General features: G+C 49.6%; 1 protein-coding gene and 1 long non-coding RNA gene across 2 annotated transcripts in view; one reads left to right on the top strand and one right to left on the bottom strand.

Moving 5' to 3' along the window:
- The window catches only part of MEIS1 (Meis homeobox 1), a 95,608-nt gene extending 86,251 nt beyond the window's left edge, over nucleotides 1–9,357 (top strand). Inside the window, 4 exon segments of the mRNA XM_062571415.1 lie at nucleotides 5,434–5,492; nucleotides 6,776–6,865; nucleotides 7,076–7,171; nucleotides 9,275–9,357. Of these exon segments, the coding sequence (XP_062427399.1) occupies nucleotides 5,434–5,492; nucleotides 6,776–6,865; nucleotides 7,076–7,134 (208 nt within the window). The 3' untranslated portion in view covers nucleotides 7,135–7,171; nucleotides 9,275–9,357.
- LOC134138154 (uncharacterized) lies at nucleotides 7,696–10,495 on the bottom strand. Its single transcript, XR_009957810.1, has 3 exons — nucleotides 10,238–10,495; nucleotides 9,498–9,687; nucleotides 7,696–9,024 (listed from the first exon to the last, which is right to left on the bottom strand). It is a non-coding gene; the product is annotated as an uncharacterized LOC134138154 (long non-coding RNA).
- Nucleotides 10,496–15,125: the final 4,630 nt, after the last annotated feature.

The following is a 15,125-nucleotide window of genomic DNA, read 5'->3' as shown; positions in this document are numbered from 1 at the left end:
TAGAGTCAGAGGCGCTGCCACTGCCAGCCGAGGAGGAGGGAGGAAGGGCAGAGGCTCCAGGAGACCTTTCCGATCCTCCTGATGGATAGACTCACTGCCTTTGGAGTAGGGTCCAGAATTACGTTTCTGGAGTGGGTGGTTAGCAGCCCATGTCGTCTCTTCCCTCCCTACCTCCATTTAGCGTTGTAAATGATGTATTGCAGCCCTCAACTGTCTTCGTTTCGGAGGAGGAGAAACCGAGAAAAGTTGCCAAACATGACTTCATAAGGTTTGACTTTAAATTGAACAGTTTCTTGAGTGTCTTGGATTTTGTTTTTCCTTCTTTACAAATAAAGGGAGTACAGAGAGCATGGATTGCTAATGACTGGTAGTTATGGGTCATTAAGCTCACTAACTGACTGCAGGATCAGAACTTTTTAATAACTGCTGTAAGCACTCTTTTAGCATTTATTTCTCATTTTAGGGATGGGGAGATGTGATTACCATTCAAAAATCTGCAGTTATTTTTGCTGTTCATAATTGCAGAGGGAGCTTTTCTATTTTTAAGGCTGTTTTTAAAACATTCAAAAGCATTCTGTGAAGTAATTCCTGGGGCTTTCTTTTTCCGTTATGTTAACTAACTCCGTTAAAAAGCAGCGGAGAACAAATACACAAGAAAAATATTTCAAAATAAGGAATAAAGCAGTTATTGAAGTGTAATAAACCCAGAATCAGTGTTTATAGCACACTTTTCATTTAAATTGTTTCTATTAGAGATAAACCTGTTAATCATTGAGGAATTAAGTGGGGAGTAGAGCAAGTTGTTTCGTTGCTTTCTAAATGGCTGATCCGAGTATGGAGACTAGAGCGCTGCTGGTTTTGCAAGTGAACTATGTGCCAGTTTGAAGGGCTCCGGCTGCTTCGGCATTTTTTCCAAAACTGAGGATCTGATAGCCCTGCGTAGTCTGTGGTGAGGGTTTGCGAGGATGTTTTGTATTTTGATAAACAGAAACTCGTGCCTCGTGTCCAGAGGGATGTTTTTTTTTTTTTTTTTTTTTTTTCCCAGCGCGACCAGAGATGTTTTAGCAATGATACTCGTCGACACTGGGGCTTTCCTCCAGTCCGTAGGGTGCAGTGGGCAGGTTTGTTAGAAGCAGGGCGGAGAGAGGAGCGAAGCAGAGAGGTCTGGGGGTGCGTGGCACCTCCGTTGCCCGGGGCTTGCCGGGGCACGCGGTGCCGTGGGACAGTGTCGGCAGGGAGCAGCCCGAGACTCCACGCACCGAAAGCGAGTAACGTGGACGGGTTCCCGTTTGGGAGGACGAGGGGAGGAGGAAGTCCAATATCCTGCTCAGTCTCAGCATCTGCTTTCAGACGGCTGGTAGTGGAGAAGTCCATTCAAAATCGGAAGTGCCCGCAAGCCTTCTGCTGATCCTGGAGCAAAGGTGGCTTTTGGGGAGCGTCGCAGCGGAGGAAGGTCTGGTTTCAGTCGGCCGGCAGGGCTGCAGGGTGAGGGCAAGGGAGAAAGAACAGACCTATGTGGAAAATGTCGCTCAGGCTGTAACCTGAACCTCGCAAAATGAGCCTTTCGGGTGGCTCCGTGACCCTCTGAAGCTCCTCGCTCTCTGGCTGCTATTATTGCGGCCAATTTCCAACTAAAATAGCCTTTTGTCGCCGGCAGCCCCGCGGAGACGCGGCGAAGTTTGGGCCGAGCGGCCGAGGCGCGGGCGGAAGAGCAGCGGGGCCGGCCGCGGCGCCCCGGAGCGCGGGAACCGCCGCCGCGCCTGCCCCGGCACCGGCAAAACCACCCCGGAAAACCTGACCGGCCAAAGAGAGTTTCCTACTCACCCTCTTTGGAGCCAGGAAGGGTTGTGCAGGTGGAGCTGCTTGGGACCTGGGGGGAAGAAGCACAAGCTGATGTAGCTGAAGGGGCACGAGAAGTTAACTTTCAAAAAATAATAAATATCAGCAGCTTTAACCTTCTGTGTTTGCCCAACTGTTCAAATGTTTCTCCCATGCCAGATCCTCCCCTTTGCAAAGAAAAAAAAAACGTAAGAGGGATTGGTGCCTGGGTTGTTCTGCCGAACTCCCCGCTTCCTTTGGGCTGGGAGGTGGGTGCAGCTTGTCCACCCCAGGATCCTGTTTTGTTTGGGCTCCTGTCGGTTCTGCTCCTTAAGGGGGAAAAAAACCCTCCACATCTGCAGAAATTTGTCCATACATGGAGCACTTCTCTTTATGGAAACCTTTAAGCCTATGTGGAACTTTACTCCCAAGAGTAAAGTCGGGCAGGTGTTTTATGAGGTTTTATGCTTAGTTGTATTTTGAGAAGACTAAATTTGGGTAGCACTGAATATGAAAATGCCTGATGATTTAGGTCCTGATTCCTGTATACTTCTAAAAATTAGAGTGCTATAGCTTTGTCTCTCCCCCTTAACAGAGGTTAATGCACATATAGGAAAGGAGATAGTGAGAGTCTTTCTGCTAACTTTTTTGTTCCACCATTTTTGCTGATGCTACCTCAAACAAGCAGTTAGGAAATTCAAACAGTGATCGAAAGCTCTGCTATCAGAGAAAGAAAGAGATAGGCTAAAGAAATGATTCCTGTGCCTGTATATCCTTCCGGCCGTTGCTAACTTACAGTTCTACTTGCAAAGAATTCTAGAAAGCGATTTATAAATGTAACAGAAGTGCGTTGTGTTCTCTGAAGGCAAGACACATTAATAGTTTTAATCTGATGGGTTCTTACGAATTCCAGGTTTGGGATGCAGGAAGAGACTTGAAAGCGAATGCTTGCCTTTATTTTTAATGCATAGTAGTTTGGAACGGGCTCTAATGCAAAGGAGAGCGTTGCGTTACAAAGGCAGGGAGGATGGGACAGAAGGTTAAAGGGCATCCTGGAAACAAACAGCTGGACCAGTTTATTTAAACAGATACAAGGATGGGGAGCTGACCTCCGTTTGACTTCTAGTGGGAGGAGCAAGAATGTCATTTTATTATTTTGCCCAGAAGGGAAATGTTCTTGTGTCTGAATTCACCCTGAAGACATCCAAACACAGGGCTGTTTTGCAGAACAGCTACTTATATAAAATACTTACAAGACTGTGTAGGAAGAAGATGACTGTTAAGTACCTGCGTGTAAAATGTTCTTAAAGCAGACACCCGGAGCGCTGGTATGGGGCAAGCAGGTGAGGGGACGCTGCACTGCAGGCTCCTCTGATGGGTGATAGTTGGGAAGTTCTGACTAAACGGTTTGTCGCAATGCTGTTGTTCCCCTGCCGTCTTAAAAGTGCTCGGGCTTCAGCGGGGAAGGAGGAAGAGGTGGGAAAGTTGGCGTGTGCGTGCTGGTGAACGTCCGTCACATTTCTGCTCAGGGTTTCTTTGTGGTCTGGGTGAGAGCTTTTGGCAAATGCCCGTTTCTGGCAATCTCGGGGGATCCCCAAAAGCCTCCCCTCGTGCTTCTCCCTGGTGCTGCCGCAGTAACAGAAACGGCTGGGGCACCAGGGTTCGGTGTTGTTGTTTTACTTAGGAGAGTTACTGTGGAAATTGCTTTCTGCAGATGCCGATTACAGATATTAAATAATTTTCTAATTGGTCATGGAGCTAAGGCAGCTAATGGGGGAAAAAAACCACATTTTTTTAATTGCTTATTTCACATGGTGTTTGTGCTACACCTGTGCTTATAATGAGAAAGGAGAATTAGTCTAACCTTCTGCTCACATGATTCTGATTTTCATGGTTTGTACAAGATAATGATAAACTGATTTGCAACACCATTTGCTGGAGTTTAGGCTTTTTTATTAGAAGCGTGCATAAAAATTGCTACAATACTGTTGCTGACAACAGATGACCTAATCCAGGTGTGAGATTTCCAGAAGAGCACCCAGAGTTTGCACCTTCGCGTGGTGCAACCGTCCAGGCAGCTTTGGTGGAGATGGGTCTGATTAGGACTCACACCTTGATGAGTTTTTGCAGGATTTAAGGGAAGTCGGCCAGGACTGGGGGCTATGAAGAGGCTGGAATTGCTGGGCTAGTCTGCGACCGCGGGAAGTGGCACGGCGGAGGGCACGTGGTGGGGCTGCGGGTCCTGGCGGCACGGGGCGGCGGACGGCCCCCGCAGGACCACCGCGCTCCCCTTCGCTGGGCTTGGAGAGCTCTTGCTAAGCCAAAGCAAGCCAAGGCAGTGAAAGCGGGCAAGAAATATCCCTTTGTGCACGTGAGCGTTGCGTTATGCAAGTACAGGGTGGTTTTACCCAAGCTCATGCCTTTTCCTTTGCAAATAAATAGCGAGGAATGCTTTTTTTTCTTTTTTTTTTATCTCCTTTGAAGGATGCAAAAGCTGGTTTTGAAGACTTCTTTGTGACATAGTAAACATTGTGGTGGAGATTTTTTTCCAGATGTTTTTTACTTCCTTTTCTGATTAAGTGAGGCTACGGGAGAAGTTCTTCTGATGTTCTTAAGACAGGCTTGCTGATGATGTTTTTGTGACTTTGGATTTTAATGCCATGAGGACTGTGTACAGAGGGGGCTAGGTGACAGCTGTGATTGCTCTCAGCGTTCTGTTTTGCACAAAATTTATTTTGAATATTTTTCTCCTCCCAGAATAACGACTATGACACTAACTGAGGTTGAAAGCTAAAAAAAAAGGCAAGGAGTAGGGCTACTGATAAGAATTTTTGCAAAAGACTGGATCTTTTTTTTTTTTTTTTTTGTTTCAGAAGATCTTCTTTTCATTGTTGGTGGGGAATTTTCAGTAGTCCAGTAATTACAGTTTAACAAGATGTTTGCTGTAAATGGTCAGGCCTAGCTGGAGAAAACAGGATTATAAATTCAATTACTGTAAAGCTATGACCTCGCCTTGACCCCTCAGACTTTGCATAAAGCAAGGAGGGGGGAAAAAAACCCACCAAGAAATGGCTACGAGGAATGCATTGCTCCGAAGTCCCCAGCAGTGTGACTTAGTGGTGATAAAACTCCAGACGTTCCCTCATTTGATGGTGTTCTGCCATCGCAGTTCATTATCTTAATAGTGGACATTAAAACAGAATTAGGTTTGTAAGAGGTAGGAGAAGGTTTGGATAAAAACACTGCGAGAAAGAAGCCAGGGCACAGAAGCCAGCAGCGTCGCTGATCAGGGGGAGGTGGCAGATGCCCTGACGAACATCTCGCCGTCTTCACCCGTTTTCTGTCCCCCGTTCCGAACTGGAGAGAGCGGCGCGGGTGTAGTTTCCCGCAAACTCAGCTAACTCCCCCGTGGAAAGATGAGATGGAGGTGTCCGACCGTGGTAAAAGCGGGCAAACGTAAATCAGCTGGGAGGCCCCGAGCTCGCGCTCCCGAAGGTCGTCAGGGGCTGCGGGTTGGGCAGCACGCGAACGCGCGCACGGACCGCCGGCGAAGGCGTGGGGCCGGTGGGGAACGCTGCCCGCAGATAACCGTTTGCTTTACTCTTTTTGTTGCAGGTTTATTAATGCTAGAAGAAGAATAGTTCAGCCCATGATAGACCAGTCCAATCGAGCAGGCAAGTCCCCCATAGTAACTGTATTCAAGTCATGCGGGCGAAAACCATCCTCAAGCCATTCACCGGGAGGTCCGTTACCTGGTAAATAAATGAGACATGAATGCTGGGAGTGATTGACAAATCAAATAAAACCAGCTTTGTTTCATGACAACACTAATCATTTTAACACCATCGAAAAACTTTTGGAACGTTTAAAATCCGAAGACGAAACTAAACGTGCTCCATGACCGGACTTTCCCTACACATTTGGCGTTAATGTCATTTGTAGTTCCGTGGGGCTGGAGTTTCCTTGCCCAGCTCTCGCCGCTCCCGCCACCACTCCCTGGTGCATGGCTTGGTGTGGAATTGCTGTAAACTTTATTACCTGTCAAAAGGGCAAAGGGGTCAGAACGGCTTGCGGGACTCGGGAAAGTTCAAAGCCGCTCGGTGAGGTAGAGCTTTATGTGCTTTAATAACCCAAGGCAGCTCACTTCTGAAGCCGGCTTTTAACGTAGAGCCGAAACCCAGAATTCGGGTGACGGTACTTGTACCTGGGTCTTCTGTTTGTCTCTTCCTTCTAATACCTGTCTTCAGGGATCTCCGGGTGTTCGGGGTTGCCTTTAGTCTTTAGTGGGGTTTTCTTTTTTCTTTTTTTTTCCCCTCAATCATACGTTTCACATGCCAGTTCTTCCCGGAGCCTTGGCTTGCAGCTCCGCGTGGGTATTTACCGGTGAGGGACAGTACGGCACTCCGAGCTGCTTTTGGTCCCCGAGTCTTGGTGGCACTCTGTCAAAGTCACTTGTTGTCCGAGGTGCCCCTGGGCAGCGCTTTCTCCTCAAGTACATCTGATTCTTTTGTCCTTGGAGGTGCATATTTGCCACGCGCGTGTTTCAGGCCCTGCTCCTACAAACGCGCACGGGCGTAGTCTCACACACTGAGGTTTCAGCGGGGCTCTTCGATCCATAAGATTCGGCTCCTCAGCAGGTCTTAGCGTTGACGCCGGCAGCAGCAGCAGCAGCTGGAGCAGAGGCTCGTCGCGGCTCGCTCTTCCGCGCTGCTAACTTTCGTTCAGAACTGTGGGTGGGGAGTGAGGCCACCGGTACGCAAAGCCCGTTAGCCCAGCCGCTAAATTGGAGAAGCAGGGGGGTTTGTGTTCTGCTTCGCTTGCCTCGTTGGGGCCCACGTCGCGAGTGCTGAGAGGTCGGGCGCGCGGCGGGGCTGTGTTTCGCGGCCGGCCGTGCTGCGACGGCCTCGGCCGGCTCGCGCGCTCGCGCGCTAAAAAGCCACCTTCTGCGCTTTTGTAGTAAGCCAAGGGACGCCGTACAACCCCGACGGGCAGCCGATGGGAGGTTTCGTGATGGACGGGCAGCAGCACATGGGGATCAGAGCGCCAGGTAAGGCTGCGGGAGCGCGGCGCCGGGCCGTGCCCGCGCTCGCCGCCGGTGGCCCGCCGCTCCTCCGCCGCGGTGCCCGCTGCCTGCCTCGCCTGGCCTGTCTTCTGCAACGCCGCGGCGGGCGGCCTGCGTGCCTGCTGGGGTCTTCTGGTGCTGTCTGTTGACTGTGCTCATTTTCTGGCATCTTCTTGGATTTTTATCTCCCTCTAGGACCTATGAGTGGAATGGGCATGAATATGGGCATGGAGGGGCAGTGGCACTACATGTAACCTCCACCTAGGTAACCAATGGCAAAGCCAGGGGGAAGTAAGTACCGCCGGGGCGGGGGGTACGAGGGGGTCGCCGCTGGCACGGGGGGGCCGGGGGCCCCGTCCCGCATGTCCCCACCTTCTCCCTGCCCATAGCCTTCATGCTTGTCGCTCGCTTTCCCCGCCGCCGCCGGCTTGGGCTGCGCCCGGCTCTCGCACGCTGCTGACCGCATGACGGCCGAAAGCGGGACCCGCCGGCGAGGGGGGACCGGGGCGGGGACCGCGGGGGGGGGGGACCGGGGGGCGCCCGTTGCCACGGCAACGCACTGATTTGCAAAATGTAAGCGGTCGGCAGCAGCGCAGGGAGAGGAAAGAGCATGTCCCCAAAGTGTCATAAATCTGTCTAACCGCAGTTGATGCATGAGTTACGTTTCTGCACTAACCTGCGAGACACCAAAAAAGCCAAACAGAGACTTCTTTTAGGGAAAATAAACACCGGCTTCACTTAGGGCTGGTTAACGTTTTGGAAAGCGAGCAACTCAACTTTGATTTTTTTTCTTTTTCTCTTATGTTTTTTTTTTTTTTTTGCAAGTTTATTTCTCTTTGTCTGTCCGTCATAATGGGATTACGTGTGGCAAAGGAAAAAGAGAGAATACAAAATAGAGGTGTGCACAGCAGGCTATGGAGCTTAGCCCAGGCTAATTGACTATATCCAAATTAAGTATGCCATCACTTGCAGTGTGACAAATGGATTTGACTTATTCAGTATACAAAAATAGAGATCATTAATGCAATCTTCAGTGGCAGGCCTCGTGAAGAAAGCCTAGAAAAACTGTCCCAGATTTTTTTTTTTTTTTTTTTTTTTGCTCTTGTCTTTTTTTAGGGGAAAATACATTATACATTTTTTTTTTTAAGAGTAAAGCTGCTTGAAACACTAAGGCACTGGTACCATGTTTGAATAACCCTTAATTCTGTTTCTTTTGCTTTGTTTCTGAAGTTAAAGGCAGTTATTTTGGCATCTTTGTTGTGCCTCTGATTGTATCAGCGTGGTATTTGAAGTTGCCAGGACCCAGTGTATTTTGTAGTTGTCTTCTGCGAGTCAAAAATAAGTTTTAACAATTAGCTGCGAAAACATTCCACTGAGCTTGGGAATGCAACAGACTTATTACCTCATCATGGAAATTTCTAGCTTAGTTAATTTAAATATTGTTTCTTAGTTTCTGGGTCAATTAAATTTAAATGATGTATTTTATGCTTCGTGACCAATTAAATTAATAGGTTATTACAAAAAATATTATCATCTTTTTTGATTAAAGAGCTGTGAGTACAGTATATTTTATAAGCAATTTTCATTAGTTCAAAAATGTTCCTTTAGGCTAGATTAAGCAGCTATTCATTGCGAGAGCCTTGAGACCTGATTCCAAGGTGTTCATAGCATTCACAGTGCACTATTACTTAGAACTAAAGCCAATTGAACCTACTTAGCAATAGCGTATGCCTTTCACCCTTGATGATTATGGAGCTTATAGCTCTCCGAAACAATACACCTGTCAGTTCCCATCAGCTACAGCAATCCGAGCAGAAGGCAGAGGCCCACGGAAAGCAGGAGGTTTTATTGTTTTAGGTCCAATTTTTCGTATTGTTCTCAAAATCACTGAAAGGTTGACTGCGTCCTGTGCCTGATTTTTGCAGCCAGAAGTGATCGCAGGGAAGGAATTAATTGATAACTGTTATTGATTTTTTTTTTTATGTGTTTAAAAATACAGGTTTGATTTAACAGTCAGCCTTAGTAATCCTATCAATTTCAGCTTCATATGAGGCCTTTGTTCGGCAGTGTCCGCGCTCGCTGCACAGCGCGCGTTCGAATGGCACGAATACGTCGGGCGGGCTCAAAGCAGCCGGGTCGGAGAGCTAAACAAATAACTCTCGATAAATCCCGGCACCGCTTTAACCCATCGCGCCTCCGAAGCCCCTCGTTAGGTAGCAGGCCCTGCTCGCCCGAGCGGGCCGGCGGAGGCGAGCCGGCCGAGGCCGCGGGGACGGCAGCCCCCCCCTCCCCCGGCCCGCCCCCCGAGCGGCGGTTCGGGGCGCCCGTCGGCAGCCTGCCCCCCTCGGCGCGCCGCCCGCGGCCACTCACCGCCCGCCTCTCTTCTCTCCGCAGGGCTGCAAAGCATGCCAGGGGATTATGTGTCTCGGGGTAGTCCAGTGGGTATGAATATGGGACAGCCAAGCTATAGCCCGCCCCAGATGCCCCCCCACCCCGCTCAGCTGCGTCCTGGCCCCCCCATGCACACCTACATTCCTGGACACCCCCACCACCCGGCGATGATGATGCATGGAGGACCACCCCACCCTGGAATGCCCATGTCAGCGTCTAGCCCCACCATGCTTTCCACCGGCGACCCGGCAATGAGTGGACAAGTGATGGACATTCATGCTCAGTAGCTTAAGGGAATCCGCATCGCCTGCAACGATGGCAGATTTCAAACATTGTCTTTCTGCAATGACTATGGAGTTCCACTTTTCTTGGCGTCTGCTTTGGACCAAGGAACGTTCCTATTCCTCACAGGGACCCTGAAAAGCAGGAAAACACCAACTGAAGTCAACTTCTGGGGACATGCTAAATACCTATATAAGACATTAAGAGAACAAAGAGTGAAATATTGTAAAATGCTATTATACTGTTATCCATATTACGTTGTTTCTTATAGATTTTTTAAAAAAAAATGTGAAATTTTTCCACACTATGTGTGTTGTTTCCATAGCTCTTCACTTCCTCCAGAAGCCTCCTTACGTTAAAAAGAAGCCTTACACTTATCCTGCAAATGACAGAAAGGGCTTATTTGCAGGATTTTTAGAGCATTAAAATAACTATGTCAGGCAGAAGAATCTTTCTTCTATCCTAGGATTTCAGCCATGCACACTCTCTTTCTCCCTCTCCCTCTCTCCTCTCCTCCTCTCTCTCTCTCTCTCTCTTCCTTTCTTTCTTCCCTTTCTTCCCCTTTCTCACTGTCTCTCCCTCTCTCTCTCTCTCTCGCTCTCTCTCGCTCTCTCGCTCTCTCTCGCTCTCTCTCTCTCTTTCTAGCCTGGGGCGTGAATTTGCATGTCTAATTCATTTACTCACCATATTTGAATTGGCCTGAACAGATGTAAATCGGGAAGGATGGGAAAAACTGCAGTCATCAACAATGATTAATCAGCTGTTGCAGGCAGTGTCTTAAGGAGACTGGTAGGAGGAAGCATGGAAACGGAAAGGCAGTGTATTTGAAGCCTAATTGTCACATCAGAGCATCATTGTCCCCATGCAGCAACCACCACCTTGTACATCACTTCCTGTTTTATGCAGCTCGAAACATGGACTGAAGATTTATTTTTAATATGTTGACTTTCTTTCTGGGCAAAACATCAGTCATGTGTGCATTTTTCCATAGTCCCATCATGGAGCATTTATGTATACATTGTAAATAAATTTTGTGCAAAAAGGACTGGAAAAATGATCTGTATTATTGCAATTTTTTGTAAAAGTAGCAGTTTGGTATGAGTTGGCATGCATACAGATTTACTAAGTGGGATAAGCTAATTATACTTTTGTTGTGGTTAAACAAATGCTTGTTGATAGCCTTTTTCTATCAAGAAACCAAGGAGCTAATTATTATTAATAATAATCATTGCACACTGAGTCTTAGAGTTTCTGATTGAAACAGTTTGGATTGTATAATAACTCAAAGCCCAGTTGTAGTAGTTTGAGTGCAGTAATGAAATCTGAATCTAAAATAAAAACAAATTATTTTTTGTCACGGTGACTCCACTGCTTGCAAAATTTGTTTCCTGCCCCACTGCAGTATTTGTAGTGATTCTCCCCCAAATTGCGAGCCAAGCAGCTACAGAACTAAACTAACTAGCTCCAGGGATGTACCGATGATGTGCTCTTTCGATATCAGCTTCGTATTCAAAGAATGTGAAAGTAATGCTGCGCTGCTTAAAGAATCTTTCTGGAAACTCGCACTGTAAATTGTCAGGATGGTAACTGTTGCCTGTTAATAAATGTCATATCATAGGACATTAGCTATCTGCAGCATACCGGACAGAAATTTGTCAGCAGTGTACACCCAAATTCCAGCTCTCGTACCCAGCTAGATTACCGGAGCCATCGACACACCACGTTTCTTGCTGGAATCGAGCGTGTTAAGGACAGGTGGAAAATAAAACTTTTAAAACATTGGCTGGGAAATGCATATTTTTAAGTAAATTAAGTGCTTGTACTAAGGGATGATAGACTTTTTAAATCTAAAGCTCGTAAAGGACTCCTGTGCGAGGATTGGCTGAAGGCTGGTCATTAAGCAATTTCCTAGCACAGCTGTACTTGCTGCCTTGCAGCCAACTAGTTAAATAGTACAAAATAGCAGGGTTAGGCTGTGATACCTTATAATTTTCTTTAAATAAAATCGCAGATATATATGTATGTGTGTGTGTGTGTGTGTGTGTGTGTGTGTGTGTGTATATGTATGTATGTATGTATGTATGTATAAATATGAGTGTGTCCTCCAGGTAGGAAAAATAGACAAATACTTTAATTACGGCAAATTCATGAAGAGGAAAATAAATAAATAAATAAACAAACATCCCCAGGGGATGGGGTTGCTCGATAGCCCCGAGGTAGCAGCACTGGTCCCCGCTGTCACTCCCTCCCCCCAGCCCGCCGCAGCGGGTCCCCGCGGGGGCGCAGCGGCCGGGGGGGGGGGGGGAGGCGGCTGCAGGGCAGCGCTTCTTCCCCGTTAAATACCCGCCCGGGGCCGAAAGGGCCCCTCACCGGCGCGCTTGGCCGCCCCGCTGCCCCGGTGCGCTCGGTCGCTCCGCGGGTCCGGACCCTCCGCAGGGCGCAGGCCTGGAAACGGGGCATCCCACCAAAGCGGGGTCCTGCCCCCGCGCCCCTCGGCCCCCTGTGCTCCGAGTTGTCTTTTTCTTTCTCTTTTTCTCTCTCTTTCTTCCTTCCTCTTTTTCTTTTCTCTCTCCTTCTTTCTTTCGTTCTCTTTTGTTCTTTCTCTTTCATTTTTCTTTCTTTCTCCTTTCTTTTCTCTTTTTTCTTTCTCGTCTCGTCTTCTATTTCTCTTTCTTTCCTTCTCCAGAATACCGCCAAAGAGAGGACACATTGCAGATCCTGCTTTGTGGTCCCGGAATAATGACACTTTTCTGCCAAAACGTGAATGAGCAGGGCTCGCCTTTTTTTTTTTTTTTTTTTTTTGAGTTTTTTTTATTTGTTTTGTTTTTTAATGTTGCTTAAAAGACAAAAACAAACCGCCCTCTTGCATGCGAAGGCACACGCGCCCCTTCCTCCTCGGAGCAGAGGAGAAGTGGGGCACAGACCTTCCTCCTTGGGACTTTTGGGGGCACATTTCAAATTAAAAACACTATTATATCCCAAGACATTTAATCAGCTGTAATTATAACACATTCAAAATGAAGAATATGCCTTGACAGTATTTTTATTGTTATTGTTCATTGCATGATGTTAGACAGCTTCAGAGGCACAGGAAAGAGAAGTAAACGGGTTACAAATAGGGAATTATCCCTCGTTTAGCATTAAAATTCATTTAGATAAAATTGCCACAAACATTTAAATGGGGAGATTAGTTCCCCCTCACGCCTTATTGCACTCTCTCAATGGCTCCGTTAAGAACATTTTACACGTTGGAAATTCCGCCTTCCCCGGCTGCTCGCTGTTTCCTAGCTACCCGCCTTTGAAAACGCCGGGGGAGGCGCGGAGGCGGCGCGGCGGGGGCCGCGCAGCCCGCGGGAGGGCGCGCAGCGCTGCGCGGCGCAGCCGGAGCGGCGGCGGGGGGAGCGGCGAGGCGCGCCGCGCAGCAGCAGGAGGAGGAGGAGGAGGAGGAGGAGGAGGAGGAGGAGGAGGAGGAGGAGGAAAGGCGGCTTCGACTGCCATCTCTTGGGGGCTCGGGAGAGTGCCTCGGGGGGGGGGGGGGGGAAGGGGGAGCAGCTCTCCGCGTCTCCGCGGCCGCCCGCGCAGCGCCGCAGGCCGGGCGCGCCGCCCCCGCGCCAGCTGGGGTGGCCCCGGCGGGCAGGGGAGAACTCCCAGCGCGGGGAGGGGAGTGTGTGCGCCTCCCCCCCTTTTTTTTGGGTTGCTTTGCTGTCGCTTCCCCCCCCTCCGCGTGCGCGCAGAGGCCACCGCTTTCCCGTCCCCGGGGGAGGAGGGGGCGAGGTGATTTTCTTACCTTTTTTTTTTTTGCTGCGCTTCCCCGAGGATGCATTTGGGGGGGGGGGCCGGATTCCCCCCACCCTCCCCACCTCTCGCGGGGAAAGCGCGGCGTCGGCGTGTCCCCCCCGCGCCCCCGGCCTCCCTGGCGTGGCGAAACGAAGAAATAAATAAATAAATTTGTTACTAGTGCGAATGCCAGTGGTCAGCGCTTGCGCGGGGCCGCGGCCGGGGGCGCGCGGAGCGGCCGCGGGGCCGCGGAGCGCAGCGCGGCCCTGAGCGGGCTGCTTTGTGCTGGACGGGGAGAAAAACCTGCCTGCGCTTTTAATGCGTGTGGAAATAACTAAATGCCTGTGTGGCAGCTGCTCCGAAAGCCAAAACTAACTCTTTTGGAAGAGCAGGGGGAAAGAGTGAAAGGCGAAAGAAAGACTGCTCTTTTTTTTCCCCTTTTTCTTTCTTTCTTTTTTTTTTTTTCTTTTTTTTTCTTCCTTTGGTGCCATTTTGGATGTCATCTGTTACCTTGGTGACTGTGTTCAGCCCCCAAAGCCCCTGGATTGTTAGGAAAAAAAAAAAAAAAAAAAAGAAGAAGAAGAAGAAGAAAAAAAAGCATGCTATTTCTGCACCGTCATTTATCACTGTCAGCGCATAATGATTCCCCTCGCAGCTCCTTATTGATGTTTGTAATTGCATTATCGCGGGGGGGGGGGGGGGCGGTGATCAGCGGGGCCGCGCCGGTGCGGGGGCTCCGCGCCGCCGCTCGCCGGGGCACCCCGATTCCGGGGGGGGGGGGGGGGGAGAAGACCCCCCCCCCCCGGGTAAAGCTAAACTGGTTGTCACGTAAAAAAGAAGAGGGAAAAACACTTGCTACCTCCCCCCCGTTCCCCAATTTTTGGTTCACTACCTGCGTGCCCCCAGCCCTGCGGAGACCGCGCTGGAGCGGGCGGTGGGGCTCTGGGCTCCCGCCCCGCGGAGGTTGCGCGGAGGGGGCCCGCGGAGGCGCCGCTGCCGGGCGGAAACTTGTTTTGCTCGGACAGCTGCGGGGAAGCGCGCAGCCGCTCGGGGTTGCGCGGGGGGGGGGGGAGGGGCACAAAACGCGCTGCGCTCCCAAGTGACCGCATTTATTTTGGGTCAAATTCCCTCGAGAACAGCGCCCGCGGCGCGACCGCCGCGACCTGCCGCGGAGCTGCGGCGGCTCCGCGCCCGGCAGCGGCAGCGCGGCCGGCCGCGGAGCCCCGTTGCGCGCCCCGCGCTGCCCCGCGGCCGGCCGGCGCACCCTGCGCGGCTCCCGCCGCCCCAGCCTTCCTCCTGCGCGTCGCCAGTTTGGCGGTGCGTTGGCTGGGAAGCGCTATGCTTGCGGTGCAAGTGGCGTTGCTCTTCTCCCCGTCTGTGTATACATATATATGTATATATAGATATGTATGTATGTATACACATACATATATATTTTATCCTTCTCTATTTCCTACAGGAATCAGAGCTGGCGCTACCGTTATACTTGTAAAGAAACGCCGCTTGTCTACTTTCACGTAAACATTCACATTTCAAAATAAACTTCATAAGGATTCCAGTTTTCAAGTGAAACAGCCGTCGTGCGAAGCAGGAGGGCGAATACACGCGCTTTAAATTTAAGCTGTGAACTAATCAAACTTAGCCATTTTTCCCTTTTCTGGTTTGATAGGTTGCAATCTGGAGTTAGATACTTTTAAAAAATAATATTTAGTGCCATAGCCCACGGTTAAAATAGTGAAAAATTAGTCTCGTTTCAGAAATTATTTATTTATAGAACGAACATGATTAAAACATA

The sequence above is a fragment of the Rhea pennata genome, chromosome 3 (genome assembly GCF_028389875.1).
Source record: "Rhea pennata isolate bPtePen1 chromosome 3, bPtePen1.pri, whole genome shotgun sequence".
In the NCBI taxonomy this organism is placed as follows: domain Eukaryota; kingdom Metazoa; phylum Chordata; class Aves; order Rheiformes; family Rheidae; genus Rhea; species Rhea pennata.
This window is presented reverse-complemented; position numbering and strand designations above follow the sequence as displayed.